General features: G+C 41.4%; 2 protein-coding genes across 2 annotated transcripts; both read left to right on the top strand.

Moving 5' to 3' along the window:
* Window positions 1–8,341: 8,341 nt before the first annotated feature.
* LOC308527759 (olfactory receptor 1f45-like) lies at window positions 8,342–9,274 on the top strand (the record flags this gene model as incomplete). Its single annotated transcript, XM_081103158.1, has 1 exon — window positions 8,342–9,274. The coding sequence occupies one exon, from the start codon at window positions 8,342–8,344 to the stop codon at window positions 9,272–9,274; it is 933 nt and encodes a 310-aa protein (XP_080959284.1).
* An 8,261-nt stretch (window positions 9,275–17,535) lies between these two features.
* OR1Q1 (olfactory receptor family 1 subfamily Q member 1) lies at window positions 17,536–18,480 on the top strand (the record flags this gene model as incomplete). Its single annotated transcript, XM_081103344.1, has 1 exon — window positions 17,536–18,480. One exon carries the CDS (start codon window positions 17,536–17,538, stop codon window positions 18,478–18,480), a length of 945 nt encoding a protein of 314 aa, XP_080959470.1.
* Window positions 18,481–23,565: the final 5,085 nt, after the last annotated feature.

Raw genomic sequence — 23,565 nt, 5'->3', positions numbered from 1 at the left:
ATGCTCTGTGTAGTGCATGCTTTTGTTATCTGACATCACAGAGAGTTACACAAGGCTCAATGATATTCAGTCACTCTCACAAAGTCACAAAGAGAAAATACAGCATTTCCCACATCCTTAAATACCCTGCATCACGGCCACCTCTGAGCTGAACCTCTTCCTCTGCAGGAGGCAGACCTAGGTGACTCGGTTCCCACTGCTCACCTCAGGATGTCTGGGACAGCGCACAGGGATGCTGACTGCGATCGTTGTGGGTCTCAGAGGGAAAACACAACCCTGCCTGCCCCTTTCTTGCAGCACTCACCATATTGCTCTGGCCCAAACAGCATGCACCGCAAAGGAGCCCACACTGTTCCTGGGTTCCCCCTTTGGTCTCAGAGGACCATGCTTCAAGCACGCAGGGCTCTTCGTAGCCTATAGCAGTTGAGAAGGTTGAAAGGACCCGGTGAGGCTGGTTTCACTGAGCCAGCTGGAGAGCAGCAACCCTGACTGCAGTGATGGGTGTTAGACATCCTTTGTGCACCTTGTCATGGGAGTATTTCTAGGTTCAGGGCCTCTAGAGTATGATTCCCCTGGCTGATCCTCAGAGACAAACATGAAGTAATTACTCTAGCTAGCCTCATATTCTGGCTCCCTAGGCCAGGCTCACCCAGGAGCATGGGAGGAATGCAGAGCATACAGGGGAGGTTTGCATTTGATCAATTTTGTGCCCAGGGATGAGTGTGTCTTAATCTCAGGATAGTGGTTGCTCTGGGGTATCTCCTCAGAAAGCTGGAAGCGAGGGCAGAAGGTGGTCAGGACAGGAGGTAGAACAGCAAACTTTGACTCCAAACCTGGCCAAAAGGTTTTCTGGCCCCGCTACCTTGAGGGAGAGGGTGTTGTTTGACTTCTCTGAGCCTCTGGATTTCAGGTTGTTGCTAAAAGGGTCATTAGCTTAGGCTGCTGGTTCCTACCCACCAAAACAGTCCTTGAGAAACTAAGGTAAACAAAATAATCTAGGAAATATAACAGTAATATTAAACCCGAGAAACCCATGAGGGAAAGGGAGGCAGTTATGAGCTGGAATAGAATGTGGGGCGGAAAGCTCGGTTGAGAATTGGTCTAGGGAAGAGGTCTACTGCTGCTCTGTGAGAGGATGTTGGGGGGGGGGGGATTAATTCAAAGACCCTGACCCTAAGGAATATTGGGTGGGGAGAGGAACCATGGTTGTCTGTGGCACAAACGATTATGAAAAGTGGCCCTGATGGCTTCTTATCCTGACTCCTCCTCAGGGGCCAGAGGACACCATGACCCTGCTGGCTTATTATAAAAGGACTAGCAGTGACTGTGGGTCCTCTTAAATGCTAACGCTACCCTACTACCAGCCTATGTCCTGGGTCTGTAAAGCCAATAAGGTAGCAACGATGGGGGATTCCCCTAATCCTAGTGATACAGATTGGGACTGCCTGGAAGAGGAAGCGTACCACCATGAACTGGGTAGAGAAGATCCCCCCCTTAAAGTATGTCCTATAACAACTCAAAAACAACAATACATGGTAAGAAACTGAAACAGAGGTTCAAGATTTGACCTGATTGAAAATTACAAATTTATTAAAGACTTTATGCAATTAACAGATGAAAAGGTGTGCTAACTGGCTCTCCCTATATTTCCTGCTATTTGCTAAGCTCCTAAGTCTGGATCCAGTTGCATTTGGAGACAGAAGAGAGAGAGACACCAGAAAGGAAAGAATCTGGGCCTCACCTTTATAATTCTGGCTCAGAATTACCTTTAACTTCTGCCAAGATGTGCCAACTGGCTTGCATATCTCGTGATCCTCAAATGAATATTGAATCCCCTCAGATTCTCAAGTAATAACAGGATCCATTAGACTTATGGAAATGGGTGTGCAATGTCCACCCACCCCAATATTCCCAGGCTCATCTCCAATCTTTTCTCTGATCCACTGGGTATTCATGGCATGAAAAATAGCCCATGCTGCTGCTGCAGTCATTAATGCATATGCCTCCCCAAATGGGAAACTTGAGAAGAGGGCATCAATTATTGAGGAAAACTGGTATGATACAATGGATATATCACTTTGCTGAGCACCCCAATAGACAGGAAGCACTAGCCAGTCCCAAGCAGATTATCACTAACACTTAGACCTGGCAGTTATTCATCTGGGAGCACCAGCAAATTCTAAGTCTTCCCTACTCCCTTTACTTAGTCAAGCTCTTTGGAGGACTGCTACTTTTAATCCTTCGGCTGAATATCCCCAATCAAGGATGGAATATAAGGGTCAGCACAATTGGCCAAACCCCAGGCAGTCATTGTGGCATTGGAAGATGCCCCCAGAAATGGCTGGCCCCAATTACACATCTTCAGCAATTAGCCATTGTGATTTGGTTGGGCCAATGACAACAATTTCTCATTCAGGGTTGCCCTCTTTGGGGTAAAGAACTATGGGAAGTCCTTTCTCTCAAATATCTGAGAGAAAGGGAAGTTTGCCTACAAAAGAACAATAGTCATATTCACATCAGACTTCCTTTTTTGTTAATTTTTTTATATTGATTTCAGATAGGAAGGGAGAGGGATAGAGAGTTAGAAACATCAATGATGAGAGAGAATCATTGATCAGCTGCCTCCTGAACGCCCCACACTGGGGATCGAACCCACAACCTGGGCATGTGCCCTGACCAGAAATCGAACCATGACCTCCTGGTTCATAGGTCAACGCTCAACCACTAAGCCATGGCAACCAGGCACATCAGACTTCTTAATAGCTACACTGAATGTAAAAAGACACTGCAATTTTTTAATGCATAAGAGGGATACAACTTTGAACCCATAATTTTATATCCAGCAAGTTGCCATTCAAATGTAGAGACATATTACAAATAATCTTAAGATACATAAAGAGTCAGAAGGTTTGCCACACAAAGAGACTCGTGGAAGAAACACTTAAATGAAAAGGTAAACATTTTTAGGAAATAATATAAGATATATGGAAATGAAAAATGGTCAAATATCTTAATAAAATTCTTGGGTTTTTTAAATACTTAAACTAAAAGGAAATGAGGGAGTATATCCATTAAATCAGAATTAAAATTCCTACAAGTCACTGTCAAAAGACAATCAACCTGCCCTGGCCAGTTTTTCTCAGTGGTTAGAGTGTCTGGTTTGATTCCCAGTCAAGAGCACATACTTCAGTTGTGGATTTGATCCCCCGCCCCAAGTGGGGCGTTTACAGGAAACAACCAAACAATGTGTCTCTCTCTTGTCGATGTTTCTTTCTCTCTCTCTCTCTGCCCGCTTCTCCCCTCTTCCACTCTGTCAGAAAATCAATGGTAAAAATATCCTCAGGTTCAGATTTTTAAAAAATAAAGACAGCCCAGCTGGTGTGGCTCAGTAGCTGAGCGTTGACCTATGAACCAGAAGGTCATGGTTCGATTCTCAGTCAGAGCACATGCCCATATTATGGGCTCGATCCCCAGTTGGGGGTGGGCAGGAGGCAGCCAATCAATGATTCTCTCTCATCATCAATGTTTCTATCTCTCTCTCTCCCTCTCACTTCCTTCTGAAATCAATGAAAATCAATGAAATCATTTTTAAAGAATAAAAATGAGTAGACTCTTTCTATAAAGAATGTGTAGGAATGACCAATAAGCACATGAAAATGTGTTCAACATCATTAGTAATTGGGGAACTGTTCATTAAAATCACAAGATAATGCTCCATATGCTCTAGCATGACAAAAATATATATATTTTAACTCTAAGATTTCTATTGTGAGAAAATATTTTGTTTTCTTATTTATTTACTTGAGAAAACCAAAGTCCAGAGAGGATAGCGAACCTCATAAAGTCACAGAGCAGTCATTTAGAGTTTGAGGATTGGGACTGGGCATGAACCAAGCTTTTCCCTCAATGGATACTTTAGAGACTGGTATTCCCAGATGTCTCTGAAACCTCCCTCAGAGAGCTCTGGGGATTGTGCTAGAAGCTGCATGTTTTCCTGGGATCCTAGCCAGGCTGACTGACTCAGGATCTAGGATGCCTTTCTCTCATTTCTTCCTTAGAGTAGATGAGGTTTCCATATACCAGGGGTCCCTTCTGCCTTAAACATAGGGGAAGATGCTATCTTTCCATCTGATCATCAAATATGACTTCATCAGTCTTGACAAGTGAGAACTGCGAACAGAATAATCAAACATGTACTTTAACATGAAGAAATAAGCAGCTCTTCTTGGCCCAGCTCAGGACTGGCAGTAAGTCATTGGCCATATGTCAAGAGAAGCAGAGTGGTACACTGTAAATTGTTTCAGGAATCTTGTTTTTGGTAACAGGTGTAGTGTTGGACAGATTGCAGCAGCTCTTTGAGGTCTGTTTACTCGCTCATAAAATAGTACAGTTGTATTAGATGGCTTAATGTCCTTTAAGTTCCTAAAGGGTGGGGTGGTTAGATAGATTTGGCTATTGCCCAGATTATTAATTTAACTTTTTGGTCCCTGAAACCACAGTTTCCTAAAATTACCATATACCCCTGAGAGGGGCTTGACATGTGAATGGAGCATATCAGATCATGTTGGCTGTTTTCAAATATATAAAAGCAAGAGAATTGGTGAATACTTCTCAGCATTGGGAAGGGGCACATGAAGATACACTCACATTAAATCTGAATTCCAAGCATTAATTTCTTGTGCATCTTTTTAAATTAAAAAACAATATTTTATTCAAATGTACGATATAAGCAAACCATGAATTCAGTACTTGTGAAAATACACAATTGATTACTAATTCAACATCCACCATACATTTTTTAAAATATGTTTTTATTTATTTCAGAGAGAGGAAGGGAGAGGGACAGAGAGATAGAAACATCAATGCTGAGAGAGAATAATTGATCAGCTGCCCCTTGCACACCCCCTACTGGGAATAGAGCCCGAAACCTGAGCATGTGCCCTGACCAGGAATCAAACCATGATCAGGAGATCAAGAGAACATTCGTGGGTTAGCATTCAAACACTGTGCCACACCGGCTGGGGCATTTTTTCATTTTCACAAACAATTTTGAATACCTTCTATGTACCAGAACATATGCTAAGCAACCGAAGATCTTCATTAAGAGTCATCTGTTTTATTAATGATCTCTGTAAGTAAAAAGCAATGCTGGTAGCTAAACAATAACACCATACAGTTTCACTGTGGCTTAAAATGTCATTTTACTGTCTACCCATCCATTGATTTATTCAATAGAAGATCACCAAGTACAGACTAAGAAGAAACAAGATGAATAAAAATGAGTCCCTGGCACTGAGGACCACACAGTCTAATGGAGATAAGCAATTATAAGGCAATATATCAAGTGTTCTACCAGAGACCCATATACAGGACTGGGAAGCACAGAAGATAAAGCAATGAACTCCAACATCCCCAGGTGTTAACACCTGCCTGAGCTCTTGCCAGGTGGAGAAGAGGAGGAGACATTCAGGGAGGTGGAATAGCTAAGCAGCAAAGGCATGCAGGAAAAACACGATGAGTTGTTTGAGGACTGTGAGTGATTTGTGGGCAAGAATGTGGAGTGGCATGGCATGCGGGGGTGGGGGGGAGCGGGAGGTGTCACTGGACAGACAGATGGGGAAGGAATCGTGAAGGGCTGGTTATGTCATAAGAAGTAGCATCGATATTTTCCTGATGTGAGGCAATAAGGAACCTCACAACAGCCTACGAGACAGACTCAGTTATCCCTCTTCACAGGGAGGAAAAGTACGGTTCAGAGAAGCTAAATGAATTATTCAATGCATATTATTAGGTTGGATCTAGAAAGTGAATCAAAATTTTTCTTCTTTACTCTATGCACCTAAGTATTCTCCTAGGAACACATAAATGAGTCTAAGGCAGAGGTTTCAAGTGTATAGATACCGTGAGAGTTCCATTTTGAAATTTCCATTCCTATGCTCCCCACATGATTGTGACACACTCCTCCAGCTTGGACCCTTGGCCAGGGTGTTAGACCATTTGTCATAATAATCAAATTTAAACCAAAAGACATATTGTTTTCCCAAAAGTTAATTGTTTTACATTTTATTAGTTTATATGCCCAGAATATCAGAAGACTCAGATTAATTCATTTTGTACATTTTCATTTGGAATCAGTGTAACTGTTTATAACGGGTGATATGCTTCTAGTGAATAATGAGATTCCTGAAGGTTAAGTTACCCTTGAGCAAGAAAAGTGAAAACTGGAATAAATGTTCATGTATTTCCAATTCTCACTATAAAGGTGATACAGTTGGATGCATATAAAAGACTATATCACTGTATTTCCTGCTATTTGCTAAGCTCCTAAGTCTAGGTCCAGTTGCATTTGGGGACAGAGGAGAGAGAGACACCAGAAAGGAAAGAGTCTGGGCCTCTCATGTAAAAATCATGGTTTGAGGCCTTAACCTTTACAAGTATAGAAACTGGATCTTATCCAAACATTGGGCAGAAGTGGACTGATTTACATCAATTCACACTCACATAAGATTGATGCATAAGCCAATATTACAAAATATCCTCATTTGCCATGAACTGGAACTGCCCAATTGAATGAATATTTCAATTCTCTAAAGTGATGGATATGTTAATTAACTTGATTGCAGTTATCATTTCACAATGTATCTGTAATTATGCACTAAACATATTAAAACATCACATTGTACCCCTTAAATATATGCAATTTTTATTTGTCAGCTATAGCTCGATAAAGTTGGAATGAATGAATTTGCTGATGTTGCATTTTCTCCTTATTGAACATATGCAGGAAGCTGAGCTAGAGTTAGAATGTGGTTTGGTGAACACTGAAAAGCAGCATAGCAGATCAGAGAACTTAGGCTTTTGATTCAGACAATTTAACTTCAATTCCTAAATTTGTAACCCCTCAGAAGCTCAGTTTCTTAATGAAGATAATCACAGCAACTCTGCACAGAGTTATCACTTAAGAGCACATGGCTAGTGCTCAGCAAGTGTTATTATTATTATTACTCTGACTTTTTCATTAACTCAGAGCAATGGATATGGATGGGTTAAACCTACTATCCACTATTTAGTTATGAGATTTGTTATGAGATTCCTGATGTATCTGCAATATGATTGCTATGGAAAATAAAGATATCTGAGTCTCTGGTAAAAACAGGGCTGGAAACAAACAGGTAGTTTGGGAGACGAACTAAGGATTTGACACCTTCTATTTAGCTTTGCAATATATCAATCTAGTATCTAAATATAAGAAAGCCCTGTGAGAGCAAAGGAGTCAGAAGCTGGAATATACTGTCCATTAGATTTTTAAATACGGATGAAGAGGTTCAAAGTGGGTGGAAAAGCCGGATGAGTGAGAATATCAATATTGTCAGAGAAAAAGCACAATAATTCCCAGCCTTGTCAGAGCGAATGGGAGCAATATTTTATGCACTTCCTACAGCCTTTTCTTTGGAAAAGTTGGGAAGATTTGAAAGGGCCTGCATGGACTGGGCTATGATGACAAATTCCTGCTCCCTCACTGGTTCTTTCCTTCACACAGGGTCAGAGGCGTTTGATTTTTGTTCTACTCACTTGTCAGAGCTGCCTTTCAGAGAGTACACCCTGGTCAACTTGAAAGAACTCCCCCAATCTCCAAGCCTTCTGGATGGTCACTTGGATTAATTCAATTAATCAATCGCATCCTTCATACTTTTAAAAGAATTTTTTCATTACAAAGATAATACGTTCTGTTAAAACTGAGTAATGAAGAAGGTGGCACCTACAACCTTCTGACCCATACTCACTTCTCAGAAGAAAATACTATTGACCTCTACACGGTGTTTATTTCTGTGTCCTTACTCATATACCAACATTTATGTTTTAATTTTACAAAAATGAAATTATGAATATGCATGCTGTTCTGAAATTTCACTTTTTTAAAAAGTATTTTAAATAAATTATCCAATTATTTTATTATATATGACCAATTAATTATAATTAATCAAAATTTTCTTTACTTAATGGCATAATTATTCAGGGAAGTTATAATCATCCAGTGTGCTGATAGGATGGGTGCCGTCCAGAGCACCTTCCATACTCCCTGCCATGTTTCATGGGGACAGCTGGAATCGTTTGAAGGAGCCTTGGATATCGGGTCAAGTGCTGACACCAATCTATAACTTTACAAACCATCTGATCCAAACGGTCTTTCCTAATGTGCATAGTTACAAATTTCAAGCTCTCCCAAACAGAATTGTCTAAAACACAGAACTTTTGTAGGAGCTCGAAAATTTTAACACGGCTATATTTTACTTTTTGCTATTTATACTTAATACAATTTATTTCATACAGAATTCCAGACATGGAAAGAAGAAACCAGACCAGCATCTATGAATTTCTTCTCATGGGCCTCTCTGAGAAGCCAGAGCAGCAGCCTCTCCTGTTTGGGCTCTTCCTGGGCATGTACCTGGTCACTGTGCTGGGCAATCTGCTCATCATCCTGGCCATCAGCTCTGACATGCACCTCCACACCCCTATGTACATCTTCCTGGCCAACTTGTCCTTCTCGGACATTGGTTTCATCTCTACCATAATTCCCAAAATGCTAGGTAATATTGGCTCAGGGAATAAGCTGATTTCTTATGGTGAGTGCCTTACACAACTCTATTTCTTTGGCCTCTTTGCAGATCTAGACAACTTTCTCCTGGCTGTGATGGCATTTGATCGCTATGTGGCCATCAGCCACCCTCTCCATTATGCCATGACCATGAACTCCCAATGCTGTGTCCTTTTGGTGGCTGGGTCATGGGTGGTCACTATCCTCCATGCCCTAGTGCATACCCTCCTAGTGACCAGGCTTTCTTTCTGTGGCCCCAATATCATCCCCCATTTCTTCTGTGATCTGGTCCCCCTCCTGAAGTTGGCCTGTTCCAGTACTTATGTCAATAGCCTGATGCTCATCTTTGTAGCAGGAATACTGTTAATTGGACCCTTTGTCTGCATCCTTACATCTTACTTTTACATTGCATTGGCTATTCTAAGAATTGATTCCCCAAAGGGTAAGCAAAAGGCCTTCTCCAACTGCAGCTCCCACCTGTCTGTGGTCTCTCTGTTTTATAGCACAGCTATTGGGGTCTATTTATGTCCTCCATCACCCACCTCAGGTGGGAAGAACAGAGTCTTCTCAGTGATGTACACAGTGGTCACCCCCATGCTGAACCCTTTCATCTACAGCCTGAGAAACAAGGATATGAAGGGGGCTCTAGGAAAGCTGCTCAGAAGAAAAACACTCTAACACTCTTTTCAGGACCAAGACTCAAAACTGAGAGTCGAAAATTAGCCCAACAACTGTAACTTCTCTAAACCTGAGACTCCTGTTTTTCTCGTGTTTATATTTCACAGTGCAGACTGACATCTGAGGACAAGGAGAGGATCTGTGATAGCAGTAACCTCCAACCATCTCTGTGAAGTGCCCATGCTTTGAGTAGTGTACTACCCACTCCCACAACAGTACTTGTTCATTTTTAATGGATGACTAAGAAAAGTCCACAGGTGGGGGCTTGTAGACATATAAAATGAAAATAAAAGTCCAAATTTTTTGTTTAGCTCACGTTATAAAAGAACTATAGAAGATATATATCTCTAGCTCAAGAATACAAGATTTATTCTGTCTGGTAGAATGAAATACAAAGGAAATGACCAGATACTTTACATTTAAAGAGGCAGTGTTCTAGAGAAGAATAAGAATGAAGCTTTCATTTAAATCCTGGGTTCCAGTGTTGGCTTTGCCATCAATGAACTGTGTGACTGCTAGATAATCACTTAATGTCTCTGAGCCTTGGTTTCCTCATTTATAAATTAAAGTAATTGGATTATGTTAGTCTACACCCCTCCCCACATATACCCTAGTTCTAATTATATTTAGTGTTTTAGTGATAAGAACTCAAGACTTAATGTCAGAAGTTACAAGTCACAACCGAAAGTCCACCGCTTTCATACTATGTAACTTGAGGAAAATTCTTTGTCTCAGCTCTGGTTTCTTTTTCTGTAAAACTGAAATAACTACATCATTGGATTCCTCTAAGTAGTAAATAATATGTTAACTAACTTGGATCACAGTAAATGCTCAATAAACAACACTTAAGCTGTTTCAATATCTTGACTGTCATAAATAATGCTACAATGAACATGGGGTAACTCATATATATGCTTACTGTGAGGATTAAATGACATACAAGCATTTGAACACTTTAAACGGAATGCCTGACACATAGTAAACACTCAACATATGTGAGCTGTTATTATTGCCAACTCTGTCCATTCGATGATGTCAGTCTTCATACTAGTATGTGTTTCCGATTTTTGAGCACTGACTGATGTGAAATCTGATAAAGAAATGTCACACTGCCCTAGCCGGTTTGGCTCAATGGATAGAGCGTTGGCCTGCGGACTGAAGGATCCCAGGTTCAATTCCAGTCAAGGGCATATGCCCAAGTTTCGGATCAATCCCCAGTAGAGGGCATGCGTGCAGGAGGCAGCCGATAATGATTCTCTCATCATTGATGTTCCTATCTCTCTCTCCCTCTCCCTTCCTCTCTAAAATCAATAAAAAAATGTTACACTACATTCTAGGGGAACTAATGATTTATGTTCTCAGAATGAACAGAGCATAAGTAAGAGAAAAAAATGTCCACCACGCTGGATACTGAGAATACTAGTAGTTAGAGAATTATGAGTCAGATCAAGAAGGAAAGCCTAAAAGAATATCTCTTTACCACATTATAACCCTTATAAATCAACAAAAAACAACAACATAGCAACCACATAGAAAAGTGAGCAAGGATGTAGCTGGAAAAGTCAGAGAAGAAATGCTAAAATGGTCAAAAAATTGCCCCCAGCAATTAGGAAAGTAAAAAGTAAACCTCTTGTAGTTTATTTTTTGTCATTAGATTGGGAAACAGCAAAGAGTTTGTAAATGGTGCTGTCAGTTCATGTGAAAAGGGCACTCTCATATGCCCTTAAAGCAGCAGTTCTCAATCTGTGGGTCGGGACCCCTTAGGGGGTCCAACGACCCTTTCACAGGGGTCGCCTAAGACCATCGGAAAACACATATATAATTACATATTGTTTTTGTGCTTAATCACTATGCTTTAATTATGTTCAATTTGTAACAATGAAAATACATCCTGCATATCAGATATATACGTTATGATTCATAACAGTAGCAAAATTACAGTTATGAAGTAGCAACGAAAATAATTTTATGGTTGGGGGGTCACCACAACATGAGGAACTGTATTAAAGGGTTGCGGCATTAGGAAGGTTGAGAACCACTGCCTTAAAGGCTGTAAAAATTGGTTTTAACTTTTTTGAGGACAATCCAGTGGCACTGATGAGATTTAAAATACACATATACTTCCATCTAGCATTTCCATTTCTATAAAAATATATGTACATGAAGAGCCTGTAAAAGAAAATCCATGTAGTGTTTCTTTTGTAATAGCTCCCCCCAAAAAAGGAGATAAGTGGCATGAGTAGGGACATTTTATAACTTCTGGCACATCTAATAATCTACAAAATACTTTTAAAATAATGAGGTAGGCCTGATGGTGACATAGGAGGACTATGATATATTGATGAGATAAACAAAGAAAGCTCCACAAATTAACTAATTTCTGTGGAAACAAAATTGTACATATACATATGTGTACCGGAAAATGTGTTAATTGGGTACATGTCAAAACATTAACAGAGCCCTAGCCGGTTTGGCTCAGTGGATAGAGCATTGGCCTGTGGACTGAAGGGTCCCATGTTCGATTCCAGTCAAGGGCACATGCCCGGGTTGTGGGCTCGATCCCTAGTGTGGGGTGTGCAGGAGGCAGCCGATCAATGATTCTCTCTTATCATTGATGTTTCTATCACTATCTCTCTCTCTCTCTCTCTCTCTCTCTCTCTCTCTCTCTTCCTTCCTCTCTGAAATCAATAAAAATATATTTTAAAAAAACACACACACATTAACAGAGATCACCCTTGGAAAGGAATGGGAAAAGTGAGAAACAGACTCTCAGTTTTCAATACACATTCACAGCTAAATATTTTGAAAAACAAGAGTGTATCACTTAAAAGAAGGCTATATCTTTCAGGCCTCAGGCAGGGAGATACCCATCCATGTTTTGACCATACCAAAGTTTTCCTGGGCTTTCTTCTCAGTGCCACAGTTTGGAGCTCACATCAGAGAACCCCATGTCCAGGCTGGTCTCCCAGGTCCTGGCTGCTCTCCTGGGATCAGCTGAGATGCCAAGCCACGGTCACTAATACTAACTGTGGAAGCACTGCCTCATGGGCCCCACTCCCCAGAGAAGGCAGTGAGCTCGGCCAATGACACACTTGGGAAACTGTGCTGCAGGAAGCAGGGGATTCATGTAGAAACACATGCTCAATCCTCCCAAGGCCTTTACCGGACACGCTTTCCTGCCCCTGACAAGCAGAAGCACCCCCAGGAATCTAGCCGTTCTGCCCTTCAACCCCTTCCTGATACCTTTCTTTCTTCTGTGCTGGGCAACTTTCTCAGTCTTCTCCGAGTGGACTGCTCCGTGCTGCAGTCAAAACAAAACATGACGGCACGCGCTGCTGAAGGGAGGGTGGCGTGCCAAGCCCAGCCCACTGCAGTCTAGTTGGGGACCTGCAGTAAGGTGAGTGCCTGCACTCAGGGCTGCACACCACACAGAGCTTTCTGAGCACCTTAGACTATTCCTACATAGAGTCCTGGTAATTTCCAGAGGGAAGACCATCTTTCTCAAATATTGTGCATACTGTGAAGTTTGTCTCTGACTCCCTAAGTCATCTTCCTTTTCCTCTTCTTTCCCTTCACAGTGCCTCTTCCCTACACCATCCTCAGATATGCTGTGTGTTCATGGACTCCCTCCCCTCCCCTTACTAAAACTTAACCACAAAAAGAATGAATAATTCAGTTAGTCAAGAGTGTTCCACTCGGGGACATTATCCTGATTCAAAGAGAAAATATCTGACGGAATTTCAGAAAGCATCAATCAGCTGGGGAGGTATTATGGGTAATCAGGGTTGGATGGTCCAAAAGTCGGCCCCTGGACATGGTTGTCCACTTTGTCTTCTCTTAACAACTGGCCCAGACTTTTCATTCCACTTCTAGGAATTAATGATCAAACAGAGAAACTCAGAGAATAGACTGCTATCCAAGTGCCTCCTCTATTTACAAAGTTCACGTTGGAATGAAAGGCAGTGTATTATCAGAAAGTCTCTGAATCAGACTATTAGAAGTTATGGGGACCTATCTGTGAGAGAGAGCCAAGGTTCCTACAGAAATCTAACGTGAACAATTTCTCACTTCTTCATAAGACTTGTCAAAGGGCTTTCATGTCCACAGTCTCTTCTGTTTTGTTTTGTTGTTGTTTTTTACAAAGCCTATGTATTGAAAACAAATACTATTCTTCCCATTTCTCAGATGAAGAAACTGCGGGCCAAAAGAGTAAAGTGATTTTAAGGTCTCAGAGAAAATTTTCATAGCAGATCTGAGACTAGCGCCCAAATCTTCTGATTCCTGGATCAAGACATCCCATTGTTCCTGAACCAAGAGCAGGATGAGAATAAAACATGGGTGATACGGTAAATGAGTGAGGTGGGAAAGAACATTGCTTCCAAGTTAGACAAATCCACAATGAACCTGGCTCTAATCCTGTGCTCTGTGACCTTGCTGGGGCGGGGGGAAGAGAGGGGGTAACTCATCCCCTGGTCCTTAATTTCATGATCTGAAAATGGGAATAATAATATCTACTTCCTAATTCTACAATAAGGATTAAACTAGAAAAACTATGATAGACACTTATCACAAGATAGGCCAAATGCACAAGGTAGCAGAGTGGAAAAGGAAAGTAGGAACTGCAATAGTTGGGGAAAGCTTAAAAGGAGGCATAGCCCAGTGGTTAAGAGCATGGAAATTGAGGTCAGATGGAACCGAACGTAAATTCCATTTCTACCATCTACTGACTCTGTGACTTTGAGCATGTTACAGAACCCCTCAGAGCTTCAATGTCCTCATCTATAAATTGAGAAAATAATGCCTACATCACAGAATTGCTCTGATCATCAAGGGAAAACACATATATAAAGCTCTTAGACCAACTTCTGGTTTACATGAAGTGCTCAATAAATGTGGTTACAACTCTTAGTTCTTATTCCTCATCATACCATAGTGAAATCAATTAAGGATAGCTCAATGGCATATTATGAATTTGTTCACTTTTATAATTGAACAAGCTAATGCTCACCCTCTTAAGCTATACTATGGTGACATCCTTTAATTTGACATATAAAAGCAGACAGTTCAGGAGTGATGAATAAATCCATTTCCATAGGGGAGATGCTAAATAAGCTAAAGGGGAATGTGATGTAGCAAGACGCACACAGTACTCAAGGCATTCAGACATAAGTGTAAAGTCCAGCCAGACCATTTATGCTGAGTAAATCACTTCACCTCCCTCTGCTTTGGCTTCCTCATCCATAAAATAAGGATAAGTGATTGCTGCAGCCAGAAGTGCTGTAAGGGTTATATGAGACCATGCATCTGAAAGTGCCTTATATGGGGCAGATCTTAATTGTTTGCACTTTTTTCTCCCAACGACCTAATTGTGAAGGTTAAGTATTCTTGGGATAGCCATGGACATAGCTCACTTGTGGACTGCCAACTCTGGTCTCCACCCAAAAAGCTATGATTTATGACCAGAACAAATCATCATGATTACCCTGTGATGAAAGAGCAGACTCACAGAATTTTGCTTAGTTCTGAGAGCCACATTTTATTTTATTTTTTATTTAATTCTTTATTGTTTAAAATATTACATATGTCTCCTTTTTCCCCCATTGACCTCTCCCCGGCCATTCCTACCCCCCTGCTCCAAGTACATACCCTCATCCCCCTACCCATGTGTCCATGGGTTCTGCTTATATGCATGCATACAAGTCCTTTGGTTGATTTCTTACCCCACCCTTCCCCTGCCTTCCCTCTGAGGTTGGACGGGGTCTGTTCACTGCTTCTGTCTCTGGATCTATTTTTGTTCATCAGTTTATGTTGTTCATTATATTCCACAGATGAGTGAGATCATGTGATATTTATCTTTCTCCAACTGGCTTATTTCGTTCAGCATAATGCTCTCCAGGTCCATCCGTGCTATTGCAAATGGTAAGACAATGACAAACTGGAGCAGTTTCACTGTAGAGAGGCCTGGATGGCAAAACACTGTCCTCCCAGAAAAACCTGGAGACTCTGTGTAGAGAAGACTGAAAAATTGATAGGCATAGTTGCTGGCACTGAACAGTTGCCAAGGACCAGGTACTCTCATTTAATCCTCATAACAACTTTATGAGTAATGTGCTATCAAAATCCCCCCATTTTACAGATGAGAACACCTAGGCTCCTAGAGGGTAAGTGACTTCCTCAAGGTCATATGGCTGTTAAATGAAAGCATCGGGGTTCTAGCTCACTGCACAATGCTGTCTCTGTTGATTGATGTTTAGATTTAATGTTGAAAAATAGTAGACTTGTTCTTTGAGATTCCAGGGGACCAAACGCTGTCCAAGTAATACGACAGTAACTAGTGTTACATATAATCAAAAATTATTTTTAATGATGTGTTGACAACTAGATTAGGTATTCAATTTTTTTGAGAGCAAGCAATTGGAAACCCCTCAATTTAAAAATATTTGTATTCTGTTCATTAAAGTAATTCATTTTCTTAATAGTTCTAATTGTCCCTTCATTTGGCTCCTTTGGGGTTTTTATATCCTGAGCCAATGCAAAAGACTTGGATGGATTAAAGTATGTCTTTCATTTGTTACGTGGGAGACAGAAAATGCATAAGGTGACATCTTGAAGACTAAACGATTTAAGAAAAGAAAAATGCAAAAGCTGAGAATCTGGATACTGATTCTCCTAAAACCATGTCTGTGCACTCTGAGAAGTCATTGGGCATCACTGGGGTATGCATCCCCCAAAATAGAAATTGCTGGACCAAATGACCTCTGAAATCCCTTTTAGCCAAAATGCCTATATATAGCCTGTCAACAGGTCTTATTACCATGGATGAGATGCCTTGGTTTTATTTTTTTTTCTTGATCAGTTAATTTTTTAATTTGAACAGAATTTGCATTCAAGAGTAGCTGAGAGATATAACTTGCGTTGGAGAAAAAACATACCATATATATCCTTTTATAGGTTGTTAGATATCTTAGCTGCAAGGAAAGACCCACTGGGATTATCTGGAGATGTTTTGATAAATGGAGCACCTCGACCTGCCAATTTCAAATGTATCTCAGGTTATGTGATGCCTTGGTTTTAATTTGAGGAGTTGTGTTATGCACTGTCACTAGCATAGCCTCTGGAGCCTGATAAACAAAACTTTAAGTTCAGATTTTGCCCTTTTATGAGCTTAAACTTTCTATACCTCAGTTTTCTCATTTGTAAAATAAAAATAATAATAATAATAATAATTGCTTCTATAGAGTTATTATAAAACTTAAATGTGATAATGTAGCAAAGTCCCTGGTTCAAGGTAAGTTCTCCGTGAATGTTAGCTATGGTGATAGTGACGATGTTAATTATAATGAAAAATTCATACCTCGTTATTTAGGAAAACAATTAAGCACTTGATCCTTTCATAAACACCATATGTAGTTTATATTGGAGCATAAAAGTGATAGTAACTAAATGGCCTGCTCACATGTCCAAGTCTATAAAAATAACCCTTTTTGAAAAACAGTATAGAGGTTCCTCAAAAATATTAAAAAGAGAATTACCATGTAATTCAACAATTCTACTTCTGGGTATTTATTCGCAGAAAACAAAAACACTAATTTGAAAAGATATATGCAACCCCATATTTACTGCAGCATTATTTACAATAGCTATGGCAGGGACACAACCTAACTGTCCATCCATGGATGAATGAACAAAGAAGATGTGACATAAATAAAGGAATATTATCCAGCCATAAAAAAAAGAATGAAATCTTGCCATTTGCAACAATGTGTATGGACTTTGAGGGTACTATGCTAGGTGAAATAAGTCAGACAGAGAAAGACAGATGCCATATGATCTCATTAATATGTGGAATCTATAGAAAAAAACTCATAGATACAGAGAACGGAATTGCGGTTGCCAGAGGTGAAGGGTAGAGAAGGTAGGCAAAATGGATGAAAGGGATCCAAAAGTACAAACTTCCAGGTATAAAATAAATAAGCCATGGGGATACAATGGACAGCATGGTACTCGAGTTAATAATACTATATTGCAGATTGGAAAGTTGCTAACAGAGTAGATCTTAAAAGTCCTCATCACAAGAAAAAACTATTGTAATTAGTACACTAGCATGTGGATGCTAGCTAGATTTATCATGGTGATCATTCCACAATGTATACTAATACTGAACCATTATATTGTACACATGAAACTAGTATCATGTTATATGTCAATTATACCTCAATAAAAAAAACTAGTAATAATCATTTTTGTTCTTATGGCAACAGATGGAAAATACCAACTGGACCAGCGTATCCCATTTTGTTCTCTTGGGCATTTCTGCCTACCCACAAGAACAGATCCCCCTCTTCCTTCTTTTTCTACTTATGTATGCAATCAACATTTCTGGCAACTTTGCCATCATCACACTGATTATCTCTACTCCACAGCTCCACACCCCCATGTACATCTTCCTCAGTAACTTGGCCTTGACAGACATCTGCTTCACCTCCACCACAGTCCCCAAGATGCTGCAGAACATTTTCTCTCCTACAAAGACCATTTCCTACATGGGCTGCTTAGCCCAGACCTATTTCTTCATATGCTTTGCAGCCATGGAAAACTTCCTCCTGGCTATAATGGCCTATGACAGATACATCGCCATCTGCCACCCTTTCCGCTACCATACGATTCTGACCAGGATGCTGTGCTCACAGATGGTGGCCCTGTGCTTTATCCTCTCCCATCTTCACGCCCTGTTGCACACCTTTCTCATGGGCCGATTGAACTTCTGCGCAGATAACAGGATCCCTCACTTCTTCTGTGACCTCTACCCTTTGATGAAGTTATCCTGCTCCAGCACTCACCTCAACACCCTGATGATTCACACAGAAGGTGTTATTGTCATCAACGGAGCTCTGGCCTTCATCATTGCCTCCTATGCCTGCATCATCTCAGTGGTCCTCCGGAGTCCCTCAGACAAGGGCAAGTGGAGAGCCTTTTCTACCTGTGGGTCCCACCTCACTGTGGTGGCTATCTTCTATGGCACGCTCACATGGCTCTACTTCCAGCCAATTACCAGCTATTCAGTGGCCAAGGGTCGCATCCTGACAGTCATGCACACAGTGGTAACCCCCATGATGAACCCCTTCATTTACAGCCTGAGAAATGGGGATGTCAAGAGAGCCTTCAGGAAATGGAGGAGCAGATCATGGATTTCTTTCTTTAGATGAAACCCCAAAACACTGTTCCAAATTTTATCTGTGATTCTGGGGAAACAGTTTTGTCCCTCGCATATTTTTCTTTTAGAACTTCCTAGAAATATCTATATTAAGTACATCTCACAGACTTTCTCTTTGGATAGTGTCCTGAGATATTCCTTAAACCCAAAGCACATGAAACTATGTATTTAGTGTAAAACAATAGCATGGCTTTGGTTATAGTTGAGGTTGTTTGCTGGCCCTGTCATTAAACACTCAGGTTCTAACGCTCAGAGTTATTTAGATGCAAGGAACAGAAACCAATTCTCATTGAATCATGAAGGTAATATGGTTATTGAAAATGTACATGAATTTTCCAAGAAGATTAAGTGACGAGGCTCAATAAAATAGAAAAGAAACACAATCAAAATCTTATCTCAGATTTGTCTGATGAGCTCAATGCTGTAATCACCACACTGTTCACTGCCACTGTATCCCCAACAACAATAGTTACCAGCAACAGTCACTGGGCATAGCCCTTGGAGGCCTGAAGACCAGATGCGACCACCTCCAGAAAGAACTGCCCAGTTCTTATTCTTTGTTCTCATAAGAGCAACACGGCTGCTTTTATTCTCTATGATAGAATGAGGTTCTGTCTCTGACCAAGATAAATGAAATGGGGGAATTACTTCAATATAGGGAGAGGGATATAATGACTAATGTCCATTGAATAAGGTCAGGAGTTACAGTTGCCTCTTTTAACCTGCAGACTTTAGACTGAGAAATAAATGTCTGTTGTTATAAATACAGAGGTTTTGGATTATTTCTTATTCAGTGCTTTGAAGGAAATCCCAAACACAATACAAGTATACTATGAACTGCTATTCAGTCAATAAAAAGAATGAGGCAGATTAACTCCTGACCTTACTCTCAGTTCATCAATAGTCTCTAGGTACATATAGATACCCAAGTTTTACCTAGCAGCTCTTTGTACTTATACCCCATTATTTCTTCATTGGTATGCTAATAATAACAGAATATACATACATGGTACTTACTATGGGCTGGTCACTCTTATGAGTGCTTTACATAATACAGGCTAGAGCAAAAGTAAATTTATAGTTGTTCGTATGGAAAAGAATATAATTAATAAATAACAATACCAAAATAAACTGTTTCACACTCACAACTGTAAACCTACTTTTGCCACACCCTGTATATCAAATCATCATGTTCTAAACTTAAATTTATACTATATTTGTTTTAAAAAAATAAAATAAGATAAATAAGGAAACTTTCTGGTGTTTCGCCCTCGCTCCTTGATGACTCCAGCATCTGATTCTCTAACTCTCTCCACCGCTACTTATCACTTTGGAAATATAAATGTGCATGTAACTGGTTTATCTTACAAACAACTTGGGTTCTCAGTTCCTGACCTGTTTAGCTTCAGCAATCTTTTACTTTACCCCATCTTAAACACCCACTCAGATATGGTCATATCTTAGACTTTGCCATTATAAATAAACAGAGGCCCAGTGCATGAAATTCGTACACTGGGGGAGGGGGCGGAGGGGGATCCCTCAGCCTGGCCTGTGCCCTCTCACAATCCGGGAGCACCGCAATTGATCGCCCCAAAGAGGCAGGTCCTACCCACCCACCACAGCACCACCACGGGGTAGCCTGGACCTCCCTCTTTGGGGCAATCAATCGTGCCCTGATTGATCGCCCCCCTCCCCCCGGCCGGTGCCCTGGGCCTCCCTCTGCAGGGCGATCATGTGATCAATCATGCCTCCATAGAGGGATGCCCCACCCACCCACCCACCGCAGCCCACCAGTCAGTGGCCTGGGCCTCCCTCTTTGGGGCAATCATGGAGCCCCCAATTAATCGATCACCGCACTGGCCAGTGGCCTGGGCCTCCCTCTGCAGAGCGATCATGGGGTGATGGCCGGGCCCCTGACCAATCGCATCGCACCCGCCTTGGCTGGCCTGGTGCCAGTGGGTGTCACAGCATGGTCGTCCAGAAGGTCGTCCAGATGGTCATTTTGCTGTTCAGTCGTTTGGTCAATTTGCATATTACGCTTTTATTATTATAGATTACACCACAGGTGAATCTCAATTTTAAACTTTTCACTTCCTACCAGCTACGATATTTTCACCTTATTTAATTTAGTTCTTCAACTACAATTCTCTGACATCACTGAGATCTACTGTCCCTTGAAATTGATTTTCATTACCCATCACCTAATTTATGCCCTTCCTTCCCACCTTTACAAGAATACATTTTATGGTCCAGAACTGTAAACAACCTTCTTGTAAACACCCTTAATTCTTTTGTTCCCTTTAGCTCTACCCAGCCCTAGGTAAACCCAGCATTTTGTTTATTCATGATTGTACTTGATTACCTGATCATTGTTGCAGAATATCAACAACCATGCTGACATGACTAATATTAAACTTGTAAATGAAATCCCTAAATGGGCACTCAATACTGGCAGAATTGAGGCGTACCATAACATTTTTCTAGTACTTCACTTTCTCAAACTCTAGCATATTTCACATAATTTCTTTCTACAATTCTCAAAAACAATCCTGCTCCCTGCCACTCTCAACTGAAGTCTTTTCAAGTATATGCCATCTTCCCACCATCAAATCGACCAGCCCATCTGCATACTCTGACTGCCTTTTTGTTACGGGGAAAGAAGTGGCTCATCTCCTAGATAAAAACATCCCCTTAATAGATATGCATCCCATTTCAAGGACTCTATTCCTGCAATTAATTACTTTCTTTCCTGAATCCTGAATATTTCATTATATACTGAATTATTTCTACCAGTAAAGGATGTTTCATGTCACCAGTCTTTACAAAAATTAGAAGAAATTCTCCCTTGACTCTTGGGCTCCTCAAGTTACACACCACTTTTTAAATCTATCTTCTTTTTTTCTAAATTATACTTGAGAAATGTCTATTATCACAGCCTCCACTTACTCACTTACAACCTATCCTATATAATAAAAGGCTAATATGCAAATTGTCCCCTCAACCTGGAGTTCTACCAGGGGGTGGGGCTGGCTGGCCAACCACCTGCAGTCCCTCACCCTGGCCAGCCCCGCCCCCAATCATCCCCCCCCCCCCAATTGGCGCAGGGCCGGCCGGCCAACCTCCTACGTCTCCTCCCCCTGGCTGGCCCGGCCCCATCAGCCCCCATCGGGGTGGGATGGCTGGACCCCACCAGTGCACGAATTCGTGCACCGGGCCTCTACCATATATAAAAGCCTAAGCAACCGTTACAACCCAATGACCAGAATGACTGGAACAACCAGTCGACCAGTCACTATGATGCTCACTGTCCACCAGGGGGCAGATGTTCAATGCAGGAGATGCCCCCGGTGGTCAGTGTACTCCACAGCCAACCTTCCATGGATGGTCAACCGCCAGCAGGCCCCGATCAACCCACCACCCACCTGCTGTGGTGGTGGTACGGCAGCAAGGGAAGGAGGAGGGGTAGAGGTGAGGAACCGTGCGGTGGTTGGCTACTGACGGCAGCGGCGTCCGGCGTCCATTCCTTCCACACCCGGCCAGGCAACCGTCGCCTCTTCTCCTGACCCCATCTGGGGCCTTAAGGCCCCAGGCTGGGACAGGGAACTGGGGGTGGGTGGCAGCAGACACAGCCCCTTTCCCAGGAAGGCCAAGGGCCAACTCCCTCCGAGGGCTGGCGGCCAACCTCCTGCAGTCCCTCCCCTGGCCGGCCAACCTCCCGTGATCCCTCCCCCCATCCCTCCCCACAGCTGGCAGACCCCAATTGGCCCTGATTGCTGGCCAGGCCTAGGGACTTCACCCGTGCACAAATTCATGCATCAGGCCTCTAGTTGTATCATAAAATGACAATAATTGTCACTTTTCCCCTAACACTTCACTTGACTGGCTTTACCATGGTTTCCAATAATCTATATCTTGTCAAATCTAATAATTGATTATCTGCTCTCATTAATGACTTCTTAACTGCATTTGAGAAAGTGACCACTCCCATTTTCCAGAAACACTCTTTCCTAGGATTCAGGCATATCAAACTTACCTTCTTTCTTCCTGTAAATAGCCATTTCTCACTTTCCTTTGCTGTCTCCTCTCCCAGACCTCTAAATGCTGGCGTGAACAACCATCTTGGGACTCTGTTCATAGTCGTCTTTTCTATATTTTCTCATTAGGTGATTTTACCCAGCCCCATGGCTTCAAATATCATCTACACTTTGTTGTGACGTGTCTATCTCAAGACAATGCCTTAAGCCTCAAGAATTATGTATTTAACTGCCTATGAAATATCTCCACTTTGATAGATATCACAAAATATGGCCAAAAACAAGTTATTGATTTTGCACCCCCCCCCACACCATATCTATATGCCCCCACTTCCACAGAGCCTTCCACATATAATTATTCCACCCATTTTCACAGTCCATCCTTGGTTCTTCCTTTTCCCTTACATATCGTGTCTAGTCTCTCAGTGTGTCTCAACAGCTCTACTTACCATATGCCCCATATCTGACCACCTACTCCTGGTGTTAGAGCCACTATGAAGATTCCCCTCCACTCTTTATTATCAGTGACCTACACTGTCTTTTATGAAGTGACACAAAATTTCAGATGAAATAATTCAGTCACTATAAGTATTAAACTGTTTATTATTACTGTGAGTTTGGAATAATGAGAAACCATAAAATTATTACCATTGTAAGAGAGGTTTAGACTACTCTATGGTTTGCTAAAAAAATCTCTCTTCTGTATTGTGGTATTGTACCTCACTTTGACTTCTCTCTGGAAAACAGTACATGCTATATCGTCACTAAAATGATCAAATTTCTGCAGGCCATGCCGATCTGTAATAATTCGACTTAGTACTCCCCCATGCCTCATATTAGATCTGAAAGATGAGAGGTTCAAGTTTGGTGATTTAAAAGTATCTTTTCAGTTCCAAAGTGATGAGATTCTAAGTCAGTCAACAGGGACCAGAACTATTTATTCAAAAATGTACTTCTTGCCAAATCCAAATAAGACGGAGTCAACAGAAAAGATTATCCCACAGGAATGTGACCATACCAGTTAACAGGAGTGCAACCATCTC

The sequence above is a fragment of the Myotis nattereri genome (genome assembly GCF_964212035.1).
Source record: "Myotis nattereri genome assembly, chromosome: 12".
Lineage (NCBI taxonomy): Eukaryota > Metazoa > Chordata > Mammalia > Chiroptera > Vespertilionidae > Myotis > Myotis nattereri.
This window is presented reverse-complemented; position numbering and strand designations above follow the sequence as displayed.